Source organism: Micropterus dolomieu, linkage group LG09 (genome assembly GCF_021292245.1).
Source record: "Micropterus dolomieu isolate WLL.071019.BEF.003 ecotype Adirondacks linkage group LG09, ASM2129224v1, whole genome shotgun sequence".
NCBI lineage: Eukaryota > Metazoa > Chordata > Actinopteri > Centrarchiformes > Centrarchidae > Micropterus > Micropterus dolomieu.
In genome coordinates, this window is record NC_060158.1 from 3,151,760 (window position 1) to 3,170,158 (window position 18,399).

General features: G+C 45.1%; 1 protein-coding gene across 1 annotated transcript in view; it reads left to right on the forward strand.

Annotated features, from left to right (window-relative positions):
* Positions 1–1,509: 1,509 nt before the first annotated feature.
* The window catches only part of LOC123976538 (phosphatidylinositol 4-kinase beta-like), a 33,017-nt gene continuing 16,127 nt past the window's right edge, over positions 1,510–18,399 (forward strand). Inside the window, exons 1-4 of the mRNA XM_046058780.1 lie at positions 1,510–1,705; positions 7,552–8,047; positions 9,543–10,069; positions 11,631–12,083. Coding sequence (XP_045914736.1) covers positions 7,567–8,047; positions 9,543–10,069; positions 11,631–12,083 — 1,461 coding nt within the window. The 5' untranslated portion in view covers positions 1,510–1,705; positions 7,552–7,566. The remainder of the gene's footprint in view (positions 1,706–7,551; positions 8,048–9,542; positions 10,070–11,630; positions 12,084–18,399) is intronic.

The following is an 18,399-nucleotide window of genomic DNA, read 5'->3' on the forward strand; positions in this document are numbered from 1 at the left end:
CTTGCTTCCTTTCCTTGTCCTCTTTTCCTTTCCCCACTTTCTTATCTGCTCTCTTTTAATCTTCTCCTTCCTGTTTCTTCGTCTCCTGTGTTGTTTCCTCTGTTAGTCACTGGGTGGCGCTCTAATGCAGCTTTAATATAAATATAAATATCCAGATAGAAGTAATTAAAAAAATAGGAAATCTATAAATATTATGTAATATATAATATAAATAAAGTCCTTACATAATGTAAGTACATTTTAACATGTTATTAACTGATTAATTATATAATATTGTAAAATATTTTCATTGAAAAGAAGAAATTAATTTTATTTTTTTTACTAAATCCACCTAATAAAAGTAATAAAAGGTAAATATGACGGAATTAAAATGGTTTTAAAGGAAACACTGTTTATTTTAACCAAAGTGGAAGTAAAGTGGGCGAACGGCTGAATTTCATATAATATATTTAATATACAACCGGAAACAGAACCAAAACCAACGGCGCTGTCAAGGTAACCTGAGTGAAATCGGAAGTGATGTGGTCTGGTCTTCAAATTAAAAGCTTTGTGAAAATGTCAAAATAGGTTCAAATAAATTCAAATGCAAGAAAATAAAACAGAAGGATATTCTGTCGTGCTATTAAAATCTGCAGGTCACATGGTGGTTCGTTCAAATATAAATATCAAAACTATTTTAATTGATTATTGTCAGGTTTTATATATTTTTACTATATTTTCACTTTTTGTCTGGTACATGTGAAAGTTCTGGGGAAAAGTTTAATAATTTACATTTATATTATCTGCAAGGTCTATGTGTGGCCCTGCGATGGATTGGCGACCTGTCCAGGATGTACGCCGCCTTTCGCCCGATGTCAGCTGGGATTGGCTCCAGCCCCCCGCGACCCTGTACGCAGGATAAGCGGTTGACGATGGATGGATGGATTTTCTGCAAGACTTAACAGTCTTTTATACATAAAAAATATACATTACATATATACATAAATACTTTTTGTACAGTGAAATGATAAATACATAAATACATGGCAGCAAGTAATGATTGTTTTCGCTATTCATTAATATGCAGATGATTTTCTGGATTAATCATTATATAATGTGAAGCACAAAGCGACGTCTTGAAGTTATTTGTAATAGTTTCCAAGACTCTCGACTGTTTTCAGGTTGTTTTGTAAGTAATTATCATATGTTAGAAAGTAAAAGAGGTGAAAATAGTTTAACTTTCGACCGATCGACTACTTTATTGACTAATCAGTTCAGCTGTAAACATATATAAAATAAGTGTTGAGGTTTAAATATGTTTTTATACAGATTTATATTCAGGATTATTAAAACAGGAAACACATACTAGAAACTTATCTTTTACATAAACATGAATAACCGACAAAAATAAAAACATGTTCAAATTCCTATTGTTTTTTTGTGCTTTTATTGTGTAAACATTTACCGGAAGCTCCGGTCGTTTCGGACTACGGCTGCCTTGACGGATGTTGCGTCACTGCTGCTTTTAAAGCAGGCAGAGTCAAACCCGATCCGAGCGGAGCCAGGCCAGAAACCCCGGACCCTATGGATCGCATCAGAACCTGAAGCCAGGACTACATCCTGGATTAAAGTCCTCGATTCAACCCGGAAACTCCCGGGACGAAACGCGGATTACAGCCCGAGTGTCGGGACGTTTAAACCGGAGTGAAGACGCTTCAGTTACCCGGTAGGTCTCCTCCCGGACCGGCTCGGTTCTCCTCCGGGCTCCTGTTCTCTTTCTCGGCGTGTGTGTTGGGTTTTACTCGGTTAAACTAGCTGCTGGCCGCCCGGGTTCAACCCCCGGGCCGCGGGCCTGCTGCAGCCCGGCTCTCCGCCTCCTTCCTCCGGTCAGTTTCCACCAGGAGGGAGCGGCTCTCCGCCTCCTCCTGCGATTATACTCGCAAATATCTCCGTAATACTGCGCGTTTAGCTCCTCTGCTGCAGTACTTCTACAGTAAAACTGCAGTATTAAGCTGTTTACAGAAGTATTCACCGTGTATTTGTGGTACAATGTGTCCTTAATACCAGTATAAAAACATGAAGGCGCTTTAATCTGCGCACGCAAACATCAACATGTTGCTGTGGGACTCCAGCTCACCGCGGAGGATCAATCACTTTGATTGTTTTGCGTCGTCCCGTGTCTCAGCTGTGACGTAGTGATAATAAACTTCACACTTTGCCCTGAACTGCACACGTCACTTCGCGTCACACCTTCCTCCAGACGCTGCGTTTGTTGACGCTCTGTAAAAATCAGCGTTCAGGTGGGAGAACCGCACACCTCTGACCGGAAACAAGATCAAAGCCTTTAAATCTCATTTCACCGCAAATAACGCGTTAGTGTGATAGCATCAGTTAGCTTAGCATAATCAGCCTCTATTATGAACTTTATGAACGCCACTAACTCACACATTTCTCCGTGTGTGCAGACAGAAACAAAACTACATGTACAAAGATTTATCTCACGCTATGCCAACTTGTGATGCATTTCTCCCGTGATGCATTGCTCCCAGGATGCATTGCTCCCAGGATGCATTGCTCCCAGGATGCATTGCTCCCAGGATGCATTGCTCCCAGGATGCATTGCTCCCAGCTGCGGCCGTGCGCCTTGTAAACATCAGTGTTTGTTCGGCAGAGTTTCAGCTCTGTTGGCGAAGCTTCGTCAGCCGCAGTGTAACGAGCCGGCAGGAACAAACTGAAGCTGAAATGTGAACCGGTGGCTGCTGAAACCTGAGTCTGACGCCTCGCTGTGATTGGAAGATTCACTGTCTGATGCAGGTGTGTGTGACATCATCAGTTCTTCTTCTTCTTCTTCTTCTTCTTCTCACCTTGCACCAAAAAAGTTTTGAACCGGCTTCAGCAGCTGCAACGATAATAAAACAGGATTTCTGTGATTTTTAAGTTCGATACCGATTTCGATATTTGAGATTTTTTAAAATCCGATCGCCGATATTTCGGCTGATATTGGGTTTTTTCCCCCCTTGTTTTAAGGAACTCGTGACATAAACAAAGATTATCCCTAAACTGTTATGTTGAAACCTCACTAAGACACAGGACATAATGCAGTATAAAAATACACTTTTTCATCGTTTTAAATAGTACTTTGAACAAAAGTACAACAAAATATATCGTTTTGATGAATAAAAGTCAAAAACTACAGAACATGTAAAAAAAAATATATATCTTTGTTATAAATTATGGAGTACTACTACTAATGAACATTAAAGTAAATGGTGTATTGTGGGGGCAGCAAAACAGAAACTATAAAAATGACCCATATACCACTACTGCTATTACTACGAATAATACCACACATCACATCTAATGTCATTGCTATAATAATAATAATAATAATAATGATAAACAGGGCTCTCCTACAGAGGCAAATATATATATTAATAATTGCATGCAGTAGTTCTGACCTTCCATATAATCTGCCACGATGACCACTTTCTAAAACATGTTGTGACCCGGAGGAAACGCTGCTGTTTAATTAATCTAATGCTAAATGACGGTCTACAGTTAGGAGCAGCAACTCTGAGATTTCACACTAACGTTTCAAATTCAAAAGAAGAGGCAACGTTACAGAACTTCGTTGGGCAGGAAGCCGAGTTAGATTCTGGTTTAATCATCGACTGTAACTAGAGACGAGCAGCTCGCAGATATATTTAGAATACGTCAAACGTTACAGTTTAATCTAGGGCCGAAAATGTTATCACGATAAAAAGTTTCAAATCTTTCGATATCGATAATTATCACGATAAGTATCAAGTAGTTTTTTCTTGAGTTTAAAGGCTGATTTTTGAAGTTGAAGAAACCTGATGGTTAATTGTGGTTTAAACTTCTCTTTATGGTCAAACAGTGGATCACTTCACAAATCTGAGAGAGAACATTCAAAATATTCATGATAAAATCTTTGTCAACAAATATCTTTAAGTAAAATTAAGTAAAAGCTTTTTCAGTCCTTTAACATCTCAATAAGAAAACTTTAGTCCTAATGCTTGTGATTATTGAGCGGGTTTGTCACACAGGGACGACAACGGGATGAATCTGTAACTGTTTAAAATGATTTAAAAGGATGAAACGGTTTGAAATGAAGAGGCTGTGTGAAATAAATCCAAGTATTACAGCCGTTCTGAATAAACAAACACCCGTTTGACTGACTTTGATTTTTTCCCCGAAGTGCGCCAAAAAAAACCCATAATTTAAGATTATTTGCGGCCACAAAAAGATCCAGATTCAGGATCATAAACACAAACTGAGATTCTGTTTCTGCAAAAGAGCCTCAAATATGTTGAATCAGATTAATTAATACTTTATTTATTCTCCTAAACAAGGTGAACAGGAGACAAATTACGTTTAAACTGATGCTGTTTTCAGTGCGTCAGTCGAGCAAATACAAGAGTTTCATGTACTGTATGACGGAGGTGACTGCTTGTAAAAACACGTTATGTGACATAAAACACGGTTTTATTTCTTCACTGAACTCGTCTCGTTCAGCGAACCGACTGTTTGTGTGAATAAATGTTTAAACTCAGAGGAAGTCATTTGGTTTCCTCTCTTTTCAAACGGGGACTCCAGATCAGTACCTGGGTCGTCCCGTCTGTGTGGCCCCTCCAGCCGGCGACGTCACCACCCAGAGGGAGGCCCCTTCCTGTAGGTCGGTTATAAAGGGGCGGAGCTCCGGTGCACAAGCATTGCGTGAAAGTGCGTTTTTATTTATTTATTTTTTTTACCCAATAAACAGCTTCACCAAAAGGAACGTCGGCGTCCCTGAGTCAGATTCAGAGTCCGCCTCCTTTTCTTCCTGCAGTCAGGACGCGTTAATATTAACGAGCTTCACTGAGCGTTTGGAGGCTCGGACATGGCGCTCCCTCACAGGCGCCACATTTCAAGCTGATTGTGATTTATAAAGGGAACTTGATACTTTATAAGTGTGCGTACGCTCAGTTTTACAAGTCTCACGTACACTTTTAGTGAGGTTTCTACTCAGTTTTATAAATGAGACCCCAGATGTTTAATTAACGTAAACATTTTTAATCGCCGTCTTCACAATTGGCTAATTTGGATTTGAAAAAACCGTTCGGCCCTAAACTGCACCGATTCAAAACTTTCTGCACCAACGAGTCATTTCAACACCAACATTTAGACTCTTTAGATTTGCTGTTTGGTTACGTACAATATTAATTTCTCTGATGTTAGAGGAGGCGTTGGTCCTCGGCTGCAAACGCTCTTAAACGCTTGTTTCTCAAAGTGTTGACCGACGTCCAGCCGGAGTCTCGATAAGAACGAACTCTTTAACTCAGTTCAGAAACACGGACTCTTCTCTGACGTGAACTTATCGATTGATTCAGACACGTCACCTTTTTATTGTTCCTGCAGAAGAAGAGCTGATAAAACGGGACCGAAGGTCAGAAACTTTCTACGCCTCAGTCTCCTTTTTTTCCAACGTGATGACCAATCAGCAGGTCAAAGGTCAAACAGCAGTTACTCATTCAAAACAGTACTCAGATCTCCCTGTGTAGAAATACTACTGGATTAGTGATGCATTCAGGTGCAGCTGGTGAAGGAGGAGCTGGCAGCATCGTCAATAATATATTGTTGCTTTAAATCATCGTTTATTTTATTACACAGTTTTCCTGGTTTGGGGTCTGCGACGCTTCTTAGTCTCTCATGACATCATGCTCAGCCCCTCTGTGAACGCCGCCTCCATGGTAACGTGTGTGATGGTTTCCAGATGTGATGCGTGGGCGGCGGCCTGCTTCACCCTCCTCCACACACATGTGATGACATCATGCACGGTCTCCCCACATGTTTGTCAGATGAAGCTGCTGCCGATGTTGATGATGTCATCAGGATGAATGTTTTTCATGTCTGAAACAGATTTTTTGGGAAAGTCTTTTTTAACGTTGCTGGAACAGCTGGAACAGCTGGAACAGTGTCGCATGGCGCCAGTTTGTTAGTTTACCATTTACAATCGTTGACCGTACCTTTAAAGTAAAACTTCCAGGTACTTGTACTTTTTATTTTAGAAATAAATATAAATATGCTAGCCTAGCTTAGCACAAAGACTGGAAGCAGGGAGAATATAGTAGCCTAGCTTAGCACAAAGACTGGAAGCAAGGAGAATATGCTAGCTTAGCACAAAGTCTGGAAGTAGGGAGAATATGCTTGCCTAGCTTAGCACAAAGTCTGGAAGTAGGGAGAATATGCTAGCCTAGCTTAGCACAAAGACTGGGAGCAGGGAGAATATGCTAGCCTAGCTTAGCACAAAGACTGGGAGCAGGGAGAATATGCTAGCCTAGCTTAGCACAAAGACTGGGAGCAGGGAGAATATGCTAGCCTAGCTTAGCACAAAGACTGGGAGCAGGGAGAATATAGTAGCCTAGCTTAGCACAAAGTCTGGAAGTAGGGAGAATATGCTAGCCTAGCTTAGCAGACTGGAAGCAGGGAGAATATAGTAGCCTAGCTTAGCACAAAGACTGGAAGCAGGGAGAATATAGTAGCCTAGCTTAGCACAAAGTCTGGGAGCAGGGAGAATATGCTAGCCTAGCTTAGCACAAAGTCTGGGAGCAGGGAGAATATGCTAGCCTAGCTTAGCACAAAGTCTGGGAGCAGGGAGAATATGCTAGCCTAGCTTAGCACAACGTCTGGGAGCAGGGAGAATATGCTAGCCTAGCCTAGCTTAGCACAACGTCTGGGAGCAGGGAGAATATGCTAGCCTAGCTTAGCACAAAGACTGGGAGCAGGGAGAATATGCTAGCCTAGCTTAGCACAAAGACTGGGAGCAGGGAGAATATGCTAGCCTAGCTTAGCACAAAGACTGGGAGCAGGGAGAATATGCTGCTGCTGCTGCTGTTTCCTGTGAGGTTCAGTGTTTCCTTTAAAACTGCATATAAAGCAGCAGACGAGTGAAGAGTCAGCAGCTTCAGGAGGTCAGACAGAAACCGGGTCAGCTGCTGGTCTGTGATCTGAGTGACGCCGGAGGAAACATGAAGTCTAACAAGGAGGAGAGAAAACAGAAACGGACATCTTCCTCCTCACAGAGAGGAGGAGGAGGAGGAGGAGGATGAAGATCACCTGCGTCACAAACACAGATTCCACACTGATTTCCTCAGATATGTTGAGACCCGACAGGCTGAAGACGTTCAGATCATAGTAGAGATTAATAATAAAGATCTTCAGCAGCCCTGCTCGGGGTCGATGCAGGGAGATCCGAACAAAGCGCTTATCAGTTTATCAACAAATGTTCACGCCTGCCGCTTCTCGTCAGGGTTTATCAGCAGGAAGTCTTTAGGAAGGTCTGTGATCGGAGCGGTCGGATAAAACGCACTTCCCGTTCAGACGGGTTGGCGTGCAGGCGGCGGGGGCGTTACATAAAACACACCGTGATGCGTGGGTGGGAGGGGAAGCAGAGACACGACGCACACACCCAGCCTCTCCGTGGTGTTTGTGTGTGAAACATTAACTGTTTGTTGACCAGCTGAAACGATAAATAATTAATCATCTCATCATTAACATTTTTTCTCCCTGTAGGCCTCCTCTTCCAAAATGGCCGACGCCGAGGTCTCCCTGTCCCCGGCTCTGCTGCCGCTCCACCTTAGCCCCTCCCACTCAGCCCCACCCGCTCCACCTGCCTCCTCCTCCTCCCCCACCACCTTCTCCTGCCCCTCCTCCCCCTCCAGCGCCTCCTCTTCCTCCTTGTCTTCATCCTCTTCCTCTTGTTCTGAGAGCTCCTCTGACTGCCCTGCCCACCACCATCACCACCACCACCACCACCATCACCCCCGTCCCCAGCTGCAGCTGCCCCCGCCCCCCCTCAGCGAGCAGCCGTCCTCCCCCAGCGCCAGCCCCCGCAGCTCCAGCCCCAGCGGGAGCATCGGCAGCACCGGCAGCCTCGGCAGCAGCAGCAGCGCCAGCGAGGGCATCGGCAGCAGCGGCACGTCGAGCGGCGGCGACCCGCGGGGGCCCAGCCCCCCTCTGGATGTCATCTCGGAGGACGCCATGGAGATGGACCTGGGGGTCGATCAAGGTAACTGGGCAGAACAGATTGTTTTAGGTTGTTATCACCAAGCAGGGCTCCACAGTAATGATGGCCGGGGCCAGTAAAAAAGTAACGGGGCCGGTGCAACGCCATTATTCAATAACTAAAAAATCACATTAGCGATTCAAAATCCTGCCGTTGTTGTTTTGCACCGTGTAAGAGTTGTAGTGATGTGACGAGTGGGTGTTAATGTTTGACTACTTCTCAGCTGATTTATTCCCTCAGTAAACACTTTCCTAATGAGTTTATGGTCTCAGTCGCTAGAATATGCTAGCCTAGCTTAGCACAAAGACTGGGAGCAGGGAGAGATTTGTACATCAGGAGGAGGATTTTATATTTGATCCGGGACTTAACTGGCAGCCAGTGAAGCTTCTTCAGGACGGGAGTGATGTGAAGTCCAAGTTTTGTGTGAGCATTCTAGCTCCAGAGTTCTGGACATGCTGGAGTCTGTCAGTAGTTCTTTATGTCCTTCAGGCAGTTAATAAGCGACACTGGTGGAAGGGGAGTAAGAGGTTTAGTGCTGATGTAGAGCTGGGTGTCATCAGCGTAGCAGTGGAAGTGTAGTTTTCGGATGATCAACCTAAGAGGTGGCATGTAGATATTGAATAGTAGCTGGCCAAGCACCGATCCTGGAGGCACGCCGTGTGAGACTGGCGCCAATTCAGAGCAGATGCCCTTAAGGGTGATGTATTGTTGCCTGTTGGTGAGGTAGGATTGAAACCAGGAATACCAGTGAGGACAATGAGTTCGGAGAGGCGAGTGAGAAGAATGGTGTCGAAGGCTGCAGAGAGGTGGAGAAGAATTAAGCAGCATCGAACACACAGGGAGCAGATGTTGGTTTCGGTTGTTTGACAGGCTGCGTCATTAACAAGCAAGCGGCTCACCTGCTGCCATGATAACTGGTGGCGGATGGGAAGATACGGGAAAAAGACAGCGTAGTCTGACGACGCCTCCCTCTGCTGCTGGTTTAGGTGGCTGATTTGAGAGATTACTACAGCTGTATGAAACCAAAATAAATATTTTAAATGAAATAAATGGATCAAAACAATGCTGAAAAAACGACAACATGATGCAGATTTGTTAAACAAGCGACTGTTAAAATGCTTGTTTTCTGAATGGAGTTCTGTACGATCAGGGCGATGCTATGCTAACTTGTTCACAGGCAGCTGGAATCAAGTTACAGACTCACCAGGTAGATCAGCTTCCTCGCTTTCTTTTCTCCGAGCAATGTCCAGTTTTTGTCGGGTTTTTTAATGCATTTTGCGTTGACTTTGTATGTAATCGCACCGTCCCCAACTCTCACGTCACACTTGGTCTGAAAGCACAGTTACAAACTGTTGAAGAAATATTGTGAGCGAGGTTCAGGTGTGAAGAAGTTTCGGCGTAGCGTAGCGTGGTTTATCGAGCCCGGCCGAGGAGATCCAAGAATATTCCTTAACACCGTGGTTACGATCCGTCTGACCTCTTTGTTTTCTGCTTCCAGTCATCGACCCGGAAGTGGCTCTGAAGGCTTGCCAGGAAGTTCTCCTCAAGGTCAAGCTGCAGAACAAGGAAGCGCCTGAACAACAACAACAACAACAACAACACTACACAGACGTAACAGAGTGCTCCAGCCCACAGTGGCACATCAGCCCGGACACCAGCTCCATCAAAGAAGAAGACGAGGACGAGGAGGCTAGTTCTAGGAAGGATGGGGAAAAACAAGGCACTTCCCAGCGAGACCCACCTCCTTCTGCCCAGCCGGGGTCGTCTTTACTGCCGGCGGCGGCGGCGGCTTCGTCGTCATCGTCTAAACAGTCGTGGCTGCTGCGCCTCTTCGAGTCCAAGCTGTTTGACGTTTCGATGGCGATCTCCTACCTGTACAAGTCCAAGGAGCCGGGGGTGCAGGCGTACATCGGGAACCGCCTCTTCAGTTTCCCCGACAGCGAGGTGGACTTCTACCTGCCGCAGCTGCTCAACATGTACGTGCACATGGACACCGAGGTGGGAGACGCCATCAGACCGTACCTGGTGAGTCCTCAGACACCTGATTAGTAAGGCATAGTGCGAATGGACTGGTAAGCGGGTTGGTCGTCCCCGTTTCCTTTTAAAGGCCAAAAGATGAATCTTATTTGTCAGGGGATCCCACAATCCAGCCTCTTTGGGTAAACCTACAGTCCCCTCCAAAAGTCCTGGAACGGTGAGGCCACTTCCTTTGTTTTTGTTGTTCCCTGAAGACGTTTGGGTTTAAGATCAAAAGATGAGACAAGAGTTCAGAATTTCAGCTTTTACTTCCTGGTATTCACGTCTACATGTGTTAAACAATCAGGACAAACCGCCGTTTGTATTAGACCACAGCATTGAGCAAAAGTAAAGGAACAAATCATCTTAAAGGAAATAACATTTAATATTTGGTGGCAGAACTCTTGCTTGCAATAACTGCCTGAAGCCTGCGACACATCGACATCACAAGAACTGTTCATTCTTCATTCCCCTGATGAAGTCCTTTGTTTTGTTGGCAGTGTGCTTTGGCTCATTGTCCTGCTGCACAATAAACTTCCTCCACATTAGTTTCAATGCATTTCTCTGTAAACTGGCAGACAAAATGTTTCTGTCCACCTCTGAATTCATTCTGCTGCGACCATCATCAGTTCCATCATCAATAAATATTAATGAGCCTGTTCCAGAAGCAGCCGTGACATCACCTCCACCAGGCTTCACAGATGAGCTTGTTTGCTTCGGATCATCAGCACTTCAATAAGATTGTGTTGCAGAACTTTTGCAGCTCATCACTTCTTTGCAAATTTCAGTCTGGCCTTCCGAGTCTTCTTGCTGATGAGTGGTTTGCATCTTGTGGTGCGGCCTCTATATTTCTGTCATCAGCTGCTGTTGTTTTCCTCGGCCGACCTGTTGGACGTCTGTTGCTCAGTACACCAGTAGTTTCTGTCTTTTTCAGGACGTTACAAATTGTTGTGCTCGATGTTTGTCCGACGGCTCTGCTCGATGTTTGTCCGACGGCTCTGCTCGATGTTTGTCCGACGGCTCTGCTCGATGTTTGTCCGACGGCTCTGCTCGATTGTCCTGCTTTTCTCCCACAGACAGCTCTCTGCTCTTCATGTTGTTTATCCTCTTTAACAGGAAATGCAGTCTTTATAGGTTTGAACCAAGGATGAAAACTGAGACTAGTCATGCAGAGATATTTAATGTTTGGACAATCAACCGAAAAGGCAACAAGAAACATCAGTCACATGTTCCAGTAGGGCGGAGATTCTGAACTTTTGTCTCATCTTTTGATCTTAAACCCAACTGAAACAAAGGAATCTGCCTTCCTGTTCCATGACTTTTGGAGGAGACTGTGTGCCCTGGTGCTGGACAGGTGGCTCTGGGCGACTGTTGAAGCCCGGATTAGGGATCAGCTCATTACCATAGACGGAAGCCTGGACGGCTCATGGGACTCGGACCAGCCGCGATCTGTTCTTGTGGTCTTACTACCGAGCCGAATGGCCCCGGGCCCCGTTGGAAAGCGTCTTGAACGAGCTGTAAGTGTAATCTTTCAGGTGTTTGATCTAACGTCTTTCTGCGCCTCTCTCAGATCCACCGCTGCAGAGGAAGTATAACCTTCTCGCTGCTGACAGCTTGGCTGCTGGGCGCTTACTCCTCCGACATGCACATCTCCACGCAGCGTCATTCCAGAGGCTCCAAACTCCGAAAGCTCATCCTGTCCGACGAACTCAAACCTTCTGCGCCGCCTTCCGACGCTCCCGAAGCAGCTTCTGCGTCCGTGTCCGACGGCCCGGCGTCCTCGCCGTCCCACCGCCGCTGTCACCGGAGGCACAACAGCAGCAACACGGAGTCCCCCCCCTCCTTCTCCACGGCCGGACCCGCCCCGGAGACCCCCGTACAGGGGGAGGAGGAGGTGTTTGTCTCTCCGTCCAGGAGGACCCACCAGAGATCCAAGTCGGACGCCACCATGGCGAGCAGCGGACCCGGCTCCGGCCTCCGACGGACGGGGAGTAACCCCAAAGTGGAAGCTGTCCACGAGGAGGTGAGGACCAGAATCTTTATATCTGTCTCATTGTTGAGTCTCACGTGGGATTTATGATGGTTACGTCTGACCCTGGAGCGGCGACGCTGTTGTGTCGTCACAACTTCTCCTGAAACCAACGACCTTTTTGATTGTCGATCACTGAAACCAGCTTTTAAATGAAACTTTGGTTGTTTAAGGAACAATTAACAGTCAAGACAATAAAACAAATACTGCTTTCAAAAATAAACCTTTGACTGAGATCAGTCCTGTCGTGGACCAAATGTGTGTGAGCGCCGCTTATAGGCAAGTCGGCCGCCATCTTGGCAACGCCCCCAGGCAGCTGTATCAGACTAACCAGACCAGGCTCCTGTCTGAACGAATGGACAGAGAACCAGAACTGCACTTTCACCGCGACATAAAAACTACGTCAATAGAATCGGCAGTAAAATCTGATGAAAATCACTGAAAAAGTTTCACAGTTTTTTGCCTCAAAATAAGGTTAAAAAAGCGTTTTTCCCGACCGGTTATACTAATATTACGCATGCGTCACCGCTTACGAAGTAAAACAGACTCTTACGTCAGTGGAGTCACACGATTGGCTGAAATATGTTTCCCGTTTTGGCTGTTAAAAGCAGACAATTGGCTTTCTAGCGGGAGGGGCGGGATAACCGCCATCTTTGGCGTTACGGGCTTTCCCCGGAGGGACCAGGGTCTAAATTTAGTTCCAGGGTCTGTATTTTACCCCACAAAAAGTCCCTGCTCGGGGGGGGCGGGGGGGGACTTTCCGAGACTAAAGGCTTTAACTCGAGCATGTCGACTGTTTTTCTGCGACTGCTCGTCTCTTTTCCACCGTCAGAGTTTTAATAAGCTTCCAAACTGTCGCCACTTTATTTCTGTGTTGCTTTCTTTTAGGTTTTATCCAGTTTGTTTTTAAACGTGTAACGGACTTTCTCTCGTGTCTCCCACACAAAAAGCTGCTTTAATGCTCAAACACAGCCTGTAGTTTTTCTTATGTTCCAGTCCGATGTTCATTTATAAATGTTGCTCGTGGTTATAAATAATGATGCCTGTGCGTCGCTGTGCGTCGCTGTGCGTCGCTGTGCACGGCGTGCAGGTCAGGTCAGTCAGCCTGATCTCCGCAGGTCTTTAGGCCGCGGTGGAAACGCACTTTTCACGTGTGAGACGGCGAGTTGCGTAGCGTGAACGGCCATCGGCCGACGCTGAAAGTCGTGTAGTCCGCACGAGGCTTAACGTGGTCACGGTCAAACACTAAGGCTGCATCATATGTGGTCAAGATCAGATCCAGCTCTGACCGTTTGACACGCGACTCCGACGCCGCTCTAGAGAAGAAGTCGTCACAGTTCTGCGCTAGACGGAGCCGAGGTGAACGGAGAATCTCCACAGAAGCCAGAATTAAACATGTGGCCCTTTTATTCCACCTGAGCGGCTCCGGCTCTCCGGCTGAGTCACCTGCAGGCTGCTGTCCGAGTTCCCGTCGCCCTCTTTGCTGTTTTGGTGGTTTTGCAGAGAGGCCGACTGGTTTCCAGTCTGTGGCTCCTGAAGACAACTGGGGTTCATGCGTTTGAGAAAGGAGGGTGTGTTTTCGCCTGTTGTCACATTCTTGGCCGCTGGTTCAGTCACATGCGGGCCGAGGCCTTCCATTGGCCGGGAGCCAGACGCAGAGTGCAATGTGATTGGCTGAGAGCCACGTTTGGTTCTTCATGCACAAACACAGAGAGAGAGAAATATTTTTTCCTCTTTTCATCGTCCAAAAAAAGACAATTAAAAAGATGAGAGAGAGAGACGGAGGGACGGCGGAGAGAGAAACGTCTCTTCTGCTGACGTTCGCAGTTTCCTCTGGTTTTTATTTTAAGAGAAGGACGAGATGCGAGCGGCTGAAGACGGAGAGTAAAACTTTAACAAAGCTCATATTATTTGACATCCTGACAAAGAGAAAATCTCCCTGAACGTGAAAAGAAAAGCTGCAGTGTTTATTTTTGAAGCAGAGAAAGTTCCTGACTGATAACAGCGAACACGTAGCCGAGAAAAGGCTTTTATAGATTTAGAGATTATAAAAGTTTATCTCAGCGGTTTTTTACCCAAAATGTTTGAAGAAGACAAAAGACACACGGTCTTTTTAAAGAGCTCAAACTGAACCCTGCACGCAGATGAAGTAATTCTTTCACAAGTCTAATTACGGTTAGAAGATTACAGAAGGCGCTCAGGGTTTGTGTAACATTCATTTCTCAACACGCAGTTTGTTTACTGAAGTAAAAAGTGTCATAATAAGAACCATCAGGTGCATCACTGCAAAACTGTTTGTTCTCTACGAAAAAAGCTCGACATTGTTCCTAAAGCCTCTTTGATTTGAGGTGATTAGCGTGAAGCTGAGAGCGAGCGACCAGGAGACCGTCTGTCTGTCTCTGCTGCTGTTAAATAAACTGTTGGAAGGAGTCGAAGCCTTCAGGCCGTCTGCAAAGAGACCCGTTCCTCTCTGAACTCCTCACATATTTTAACAGTTTAAAGCTCCAGCACATAAGTCAGTCGAGACTTTGAGATAACAAAATTAGAGAGAAATCCTAAAGCTGAAAACAGATTGTTGTTGTTTCTTCTTCTTTTCTCTCCCATTAATCTTCGGGTTTATCTGGTGGTTTGGAGCTAACATTATGTCCAGTAGCTAAAACTAGCTAAATGTATTAAAAACAGAGCTTCCAGCGTTTATCACAAGTCGTTAAAATGTTTGCAGCAGCGGCCCCTCGGCCCCAAAACCCAAACCAGCACAAATAAAATCTATTACTACTGGGAAATCTGCTAGTATGATTATTTATTTATTTATTTATTTATTTATTAGGGGTGTGGAAAATAAGCGATTTCTAGATGCATCGCGATGTGAACAGATTCACAAATGTCATCAATCGATTATCTAGAGGTCAACTGATAACAGCTCCGGACCGTCTGTGGCTCAAGATCACAATAATCAACTTACAAGACAAAAACGTGTAAATACACCAGAAGAGAGAAAAACAGGAACAGATGTATTGAGGTGGAGGGAACGTGGTAGAGTGTAAATCTGACTCCATACTAAAAACAGCAGCAGCGGCGGTCAGTAATAACGCTGTAATATATTTTGTTAATTGTTTATATAACTGGAAATATCTGCACTTCATTACTAACTACTACTTTGGATTGTTGTTAAATACTTTGCTGTATTTGCTGCAGTATGCTGAAGTGGAGCCAGCGTGTAATGTTACATCTTAACGAGAAGAGGAAACGCGTTTTTAAGTTCCTCTGATTCAATAATCCAACCTTTACATAAAAAGTTAAAGAGGAGTCAGAGAGCGAAGAAGAGAAACCTGCAGAGAAATAAAATCCTGCTGCAGAGAGAGAGAACAGATGTCTGACTCGGAGGAGGAGTGTTGGTTTACAGCCAGACACTGCAGACAACAACACAGAGTTTATATAACAGAGAGGCGATGAAACATCCTTCAAATCTAAATTACAGAAAACCAACAGCCACACACCAAACCCCATGTAAATTTAGGTGGTTTTTAGGGGAAGTTGTCTGCCTTGATATTAGTAAGTGACAGGAAATGACACCTTCAGATCTGTTGCACCACAAAACAAAAAGAAAGTCCCAAAGTTTTATTTCTGGAAGTTAGAGCTGCACCTAAACGCCGATGTGTTTCAGTGCGGAGCAAAGAAAAGAACTGAGGCCCGTGACGTTAGTTTCATCTGTCTTCTCGCTCACACCTGGTCGTCAATGAAGCGGGCTCGTGCGGCGACGCAAAGGAAACAGGACCGGCGTGCTGACACCAGCTCGCCGATGGGGACGATTACAGTCAGAGGAATAATCACTGTTTCACGACTGTTATGCATTCATTAATTAACGACACCTGTAATGACTTAAGTTTGTTTCTAATATTTAATCACATTAACAATTATATTTCTATAAGTAAGGATTATTAATATAAGAGGAAACCGTTACTGAGCAGGGGAATAAACTGTTACCGTCATCAGCTGTCATGCAGTGGGATTAATTACAGTCCTGGAAGTTTATAAGCTCCTGATGTTAGTGTTTTACACCTGCAACACTTTCTCAGCGCAGACAGGAGGCAGCGACAGGATGTGACGCTAAATGTTCAGTGACTGAAGGTCTGCAGAGGACGACGTTCTTCCAGAAAGAACCTTTCGGAAAAGAAGCCATTTGCGCTGCGCTTGAAGCCGTTTCCTCCTTTAATGCCAAGTTTTAGACCAGATGATCCGTCGCCCTGGTCGGTCTCGACACTGCCGACTTCTGCCGTGTCTTTGGTGACCAGCCCGTGAACAGCAGCAGCCTCCAGGTCTCTCCAGGTCTCTCCAGGTCTCTGCAGGTCTCTGGTAGGCTCGACACTTTCAGCTGCTGCACTGCTCGGGGGGGGGTTAAGAAATCCAATTACATCTTTCTGCTGTTGTCTTCAAACTGACCAGTTCAGTCATGGAAAACACACGGAAAATGAGGGAAAAGATCCAATGTCCTGGAAAATCTCGTGCAGTCCTGGAAAATCATTTTAACCTGATGTTTAGCGGCAGCGCGTCAGGTCACATGGTAGCCCAGGCTGTGAGTGAAACACACGTCCCTGCTGGCTGTGGTCGTTTTAATCAGACTAACGTTTCCTTCTCAACTTGTTTCAAACCGGCTTTAAAGTCAGACTTCGGCAGAGAGGAAACATATCGTGCACAACCTGATCCCCGTCTGTCAAAGCAGCTGGTGAAGTCCAGGACACTGAGCTGAGCTTTGATCCTCAGTCAAACTACTGGATGTGTTCAGAGCCGAGGAAACTAACTTCTCCCGGGACGACACCAGAGCTGCTTCATTAAAACCACAGGAGTTCAGATACATTCGGTTTTTCACACATGCCAAAGAAAAAAAGCATCAAATCTTCACGTTTGTCCGGCAGATATTTTCTATTTGTGCTTCTGAAAATGACTAAAACAATAATTTGATTAGAAAAACAGCTGCTGGTCAATAATCTGTCTCCGTCCTGCAGCTGCATTATAAAGTTCTGTCCCTTTTTTAATAAAGTTCAGGCCTTTACATAATAAATACTTTATTAAACGCATTAATATTAAATAGAAACTGCTGCTTTCTGTGTTTCCTGCTGCAGAATCTGGGTCACATAAACATCTCGTCTTCGAATCGTTTCCATGTGTCTGAACCAGCGGGGGGGGGGGGGGGTAAGCCATGTGATGAAGCATGTGACAAGGTGACGCCCTCACTGACCGATGACGCCGGTCACGTGACTGGACAGCGCCTCGTTTATTGGCTGGAGTTTGGTTTATGTGTTGTCAACAGACCAGAGTCTCTGGTGGATTTAAAGATATTTAAAAGAGAACGTGTGTTGGATTAAAACAGCTTTCAGATCACAAGACGTTATTGATTTGTGTATCGCTAAATATTTTATATAATATTCATCTTAAGTCTGGGTAACGATAAAATGCAGCATGTGGGAAAGAAAATAGTTCATGGATAAAATAACCAGAGGAGAAATAATAATACAACATTTTAATACTTTAAGGCCTGATTATACTTTTACTGTATTCACTGTATTTTTACAGTGTGGTACTAGTACTTTTACTGCAGTAAATGACCTGAGTACTTCCTCCAGCTCTCTGTGTACCTGGAGCCATGTTTACCTGGTTGTGGAGCTTCTCTGCCCTCTGGTGGAGAAACTGCTGAACTGCAGCTGATCTTTATATTTAGGGCCCGAGCACGACCGTGTGAGGTCCCTATTGAATCTGCTCGGATTATATTTTTTTTTTTTTTTTTTTTTTTTTTTTCTGCAAAGTAGGCCCAAATGACATGGCCTAAACATACTCGAAAACTCACCAAAATTTGCAAACATGTCAGAACCGGTGAAAAATTTCGTATTCTACAAGTTTCGCACACAAATTTCTGCTGTGCCTTCTAAAGGCATTGACGATGAAAAGTTGTGCTATTTGCGAGTTTTCGTCAATGGGCGTGTCCGTGGCGTCGATGATTCGCAATGAAACAGGAAGTTGTTGTAACTTCAGTGTACATGCTCACATCTGGACCAAACTGTACATGTAGGATGAGAGTCCCGCCCTGAACACATGTACATGCCGACATTCACCCACAGTCATAGCGCCACCTGCTGGCAACAGAAAGTGACCTTTAACGAAGCAGCCCCCGCCGCACGTTTCACCTACGTGCACGAATTTTCTGTGGTACGTGTATCTTGTCCAGACGCACAAAAAAGCCTCTTGGAGCCATAGCCTAAAATCAACAGGAAGTCAGCCATTTTGAATTTTACGTCAAATTTTGGATGATTTACAC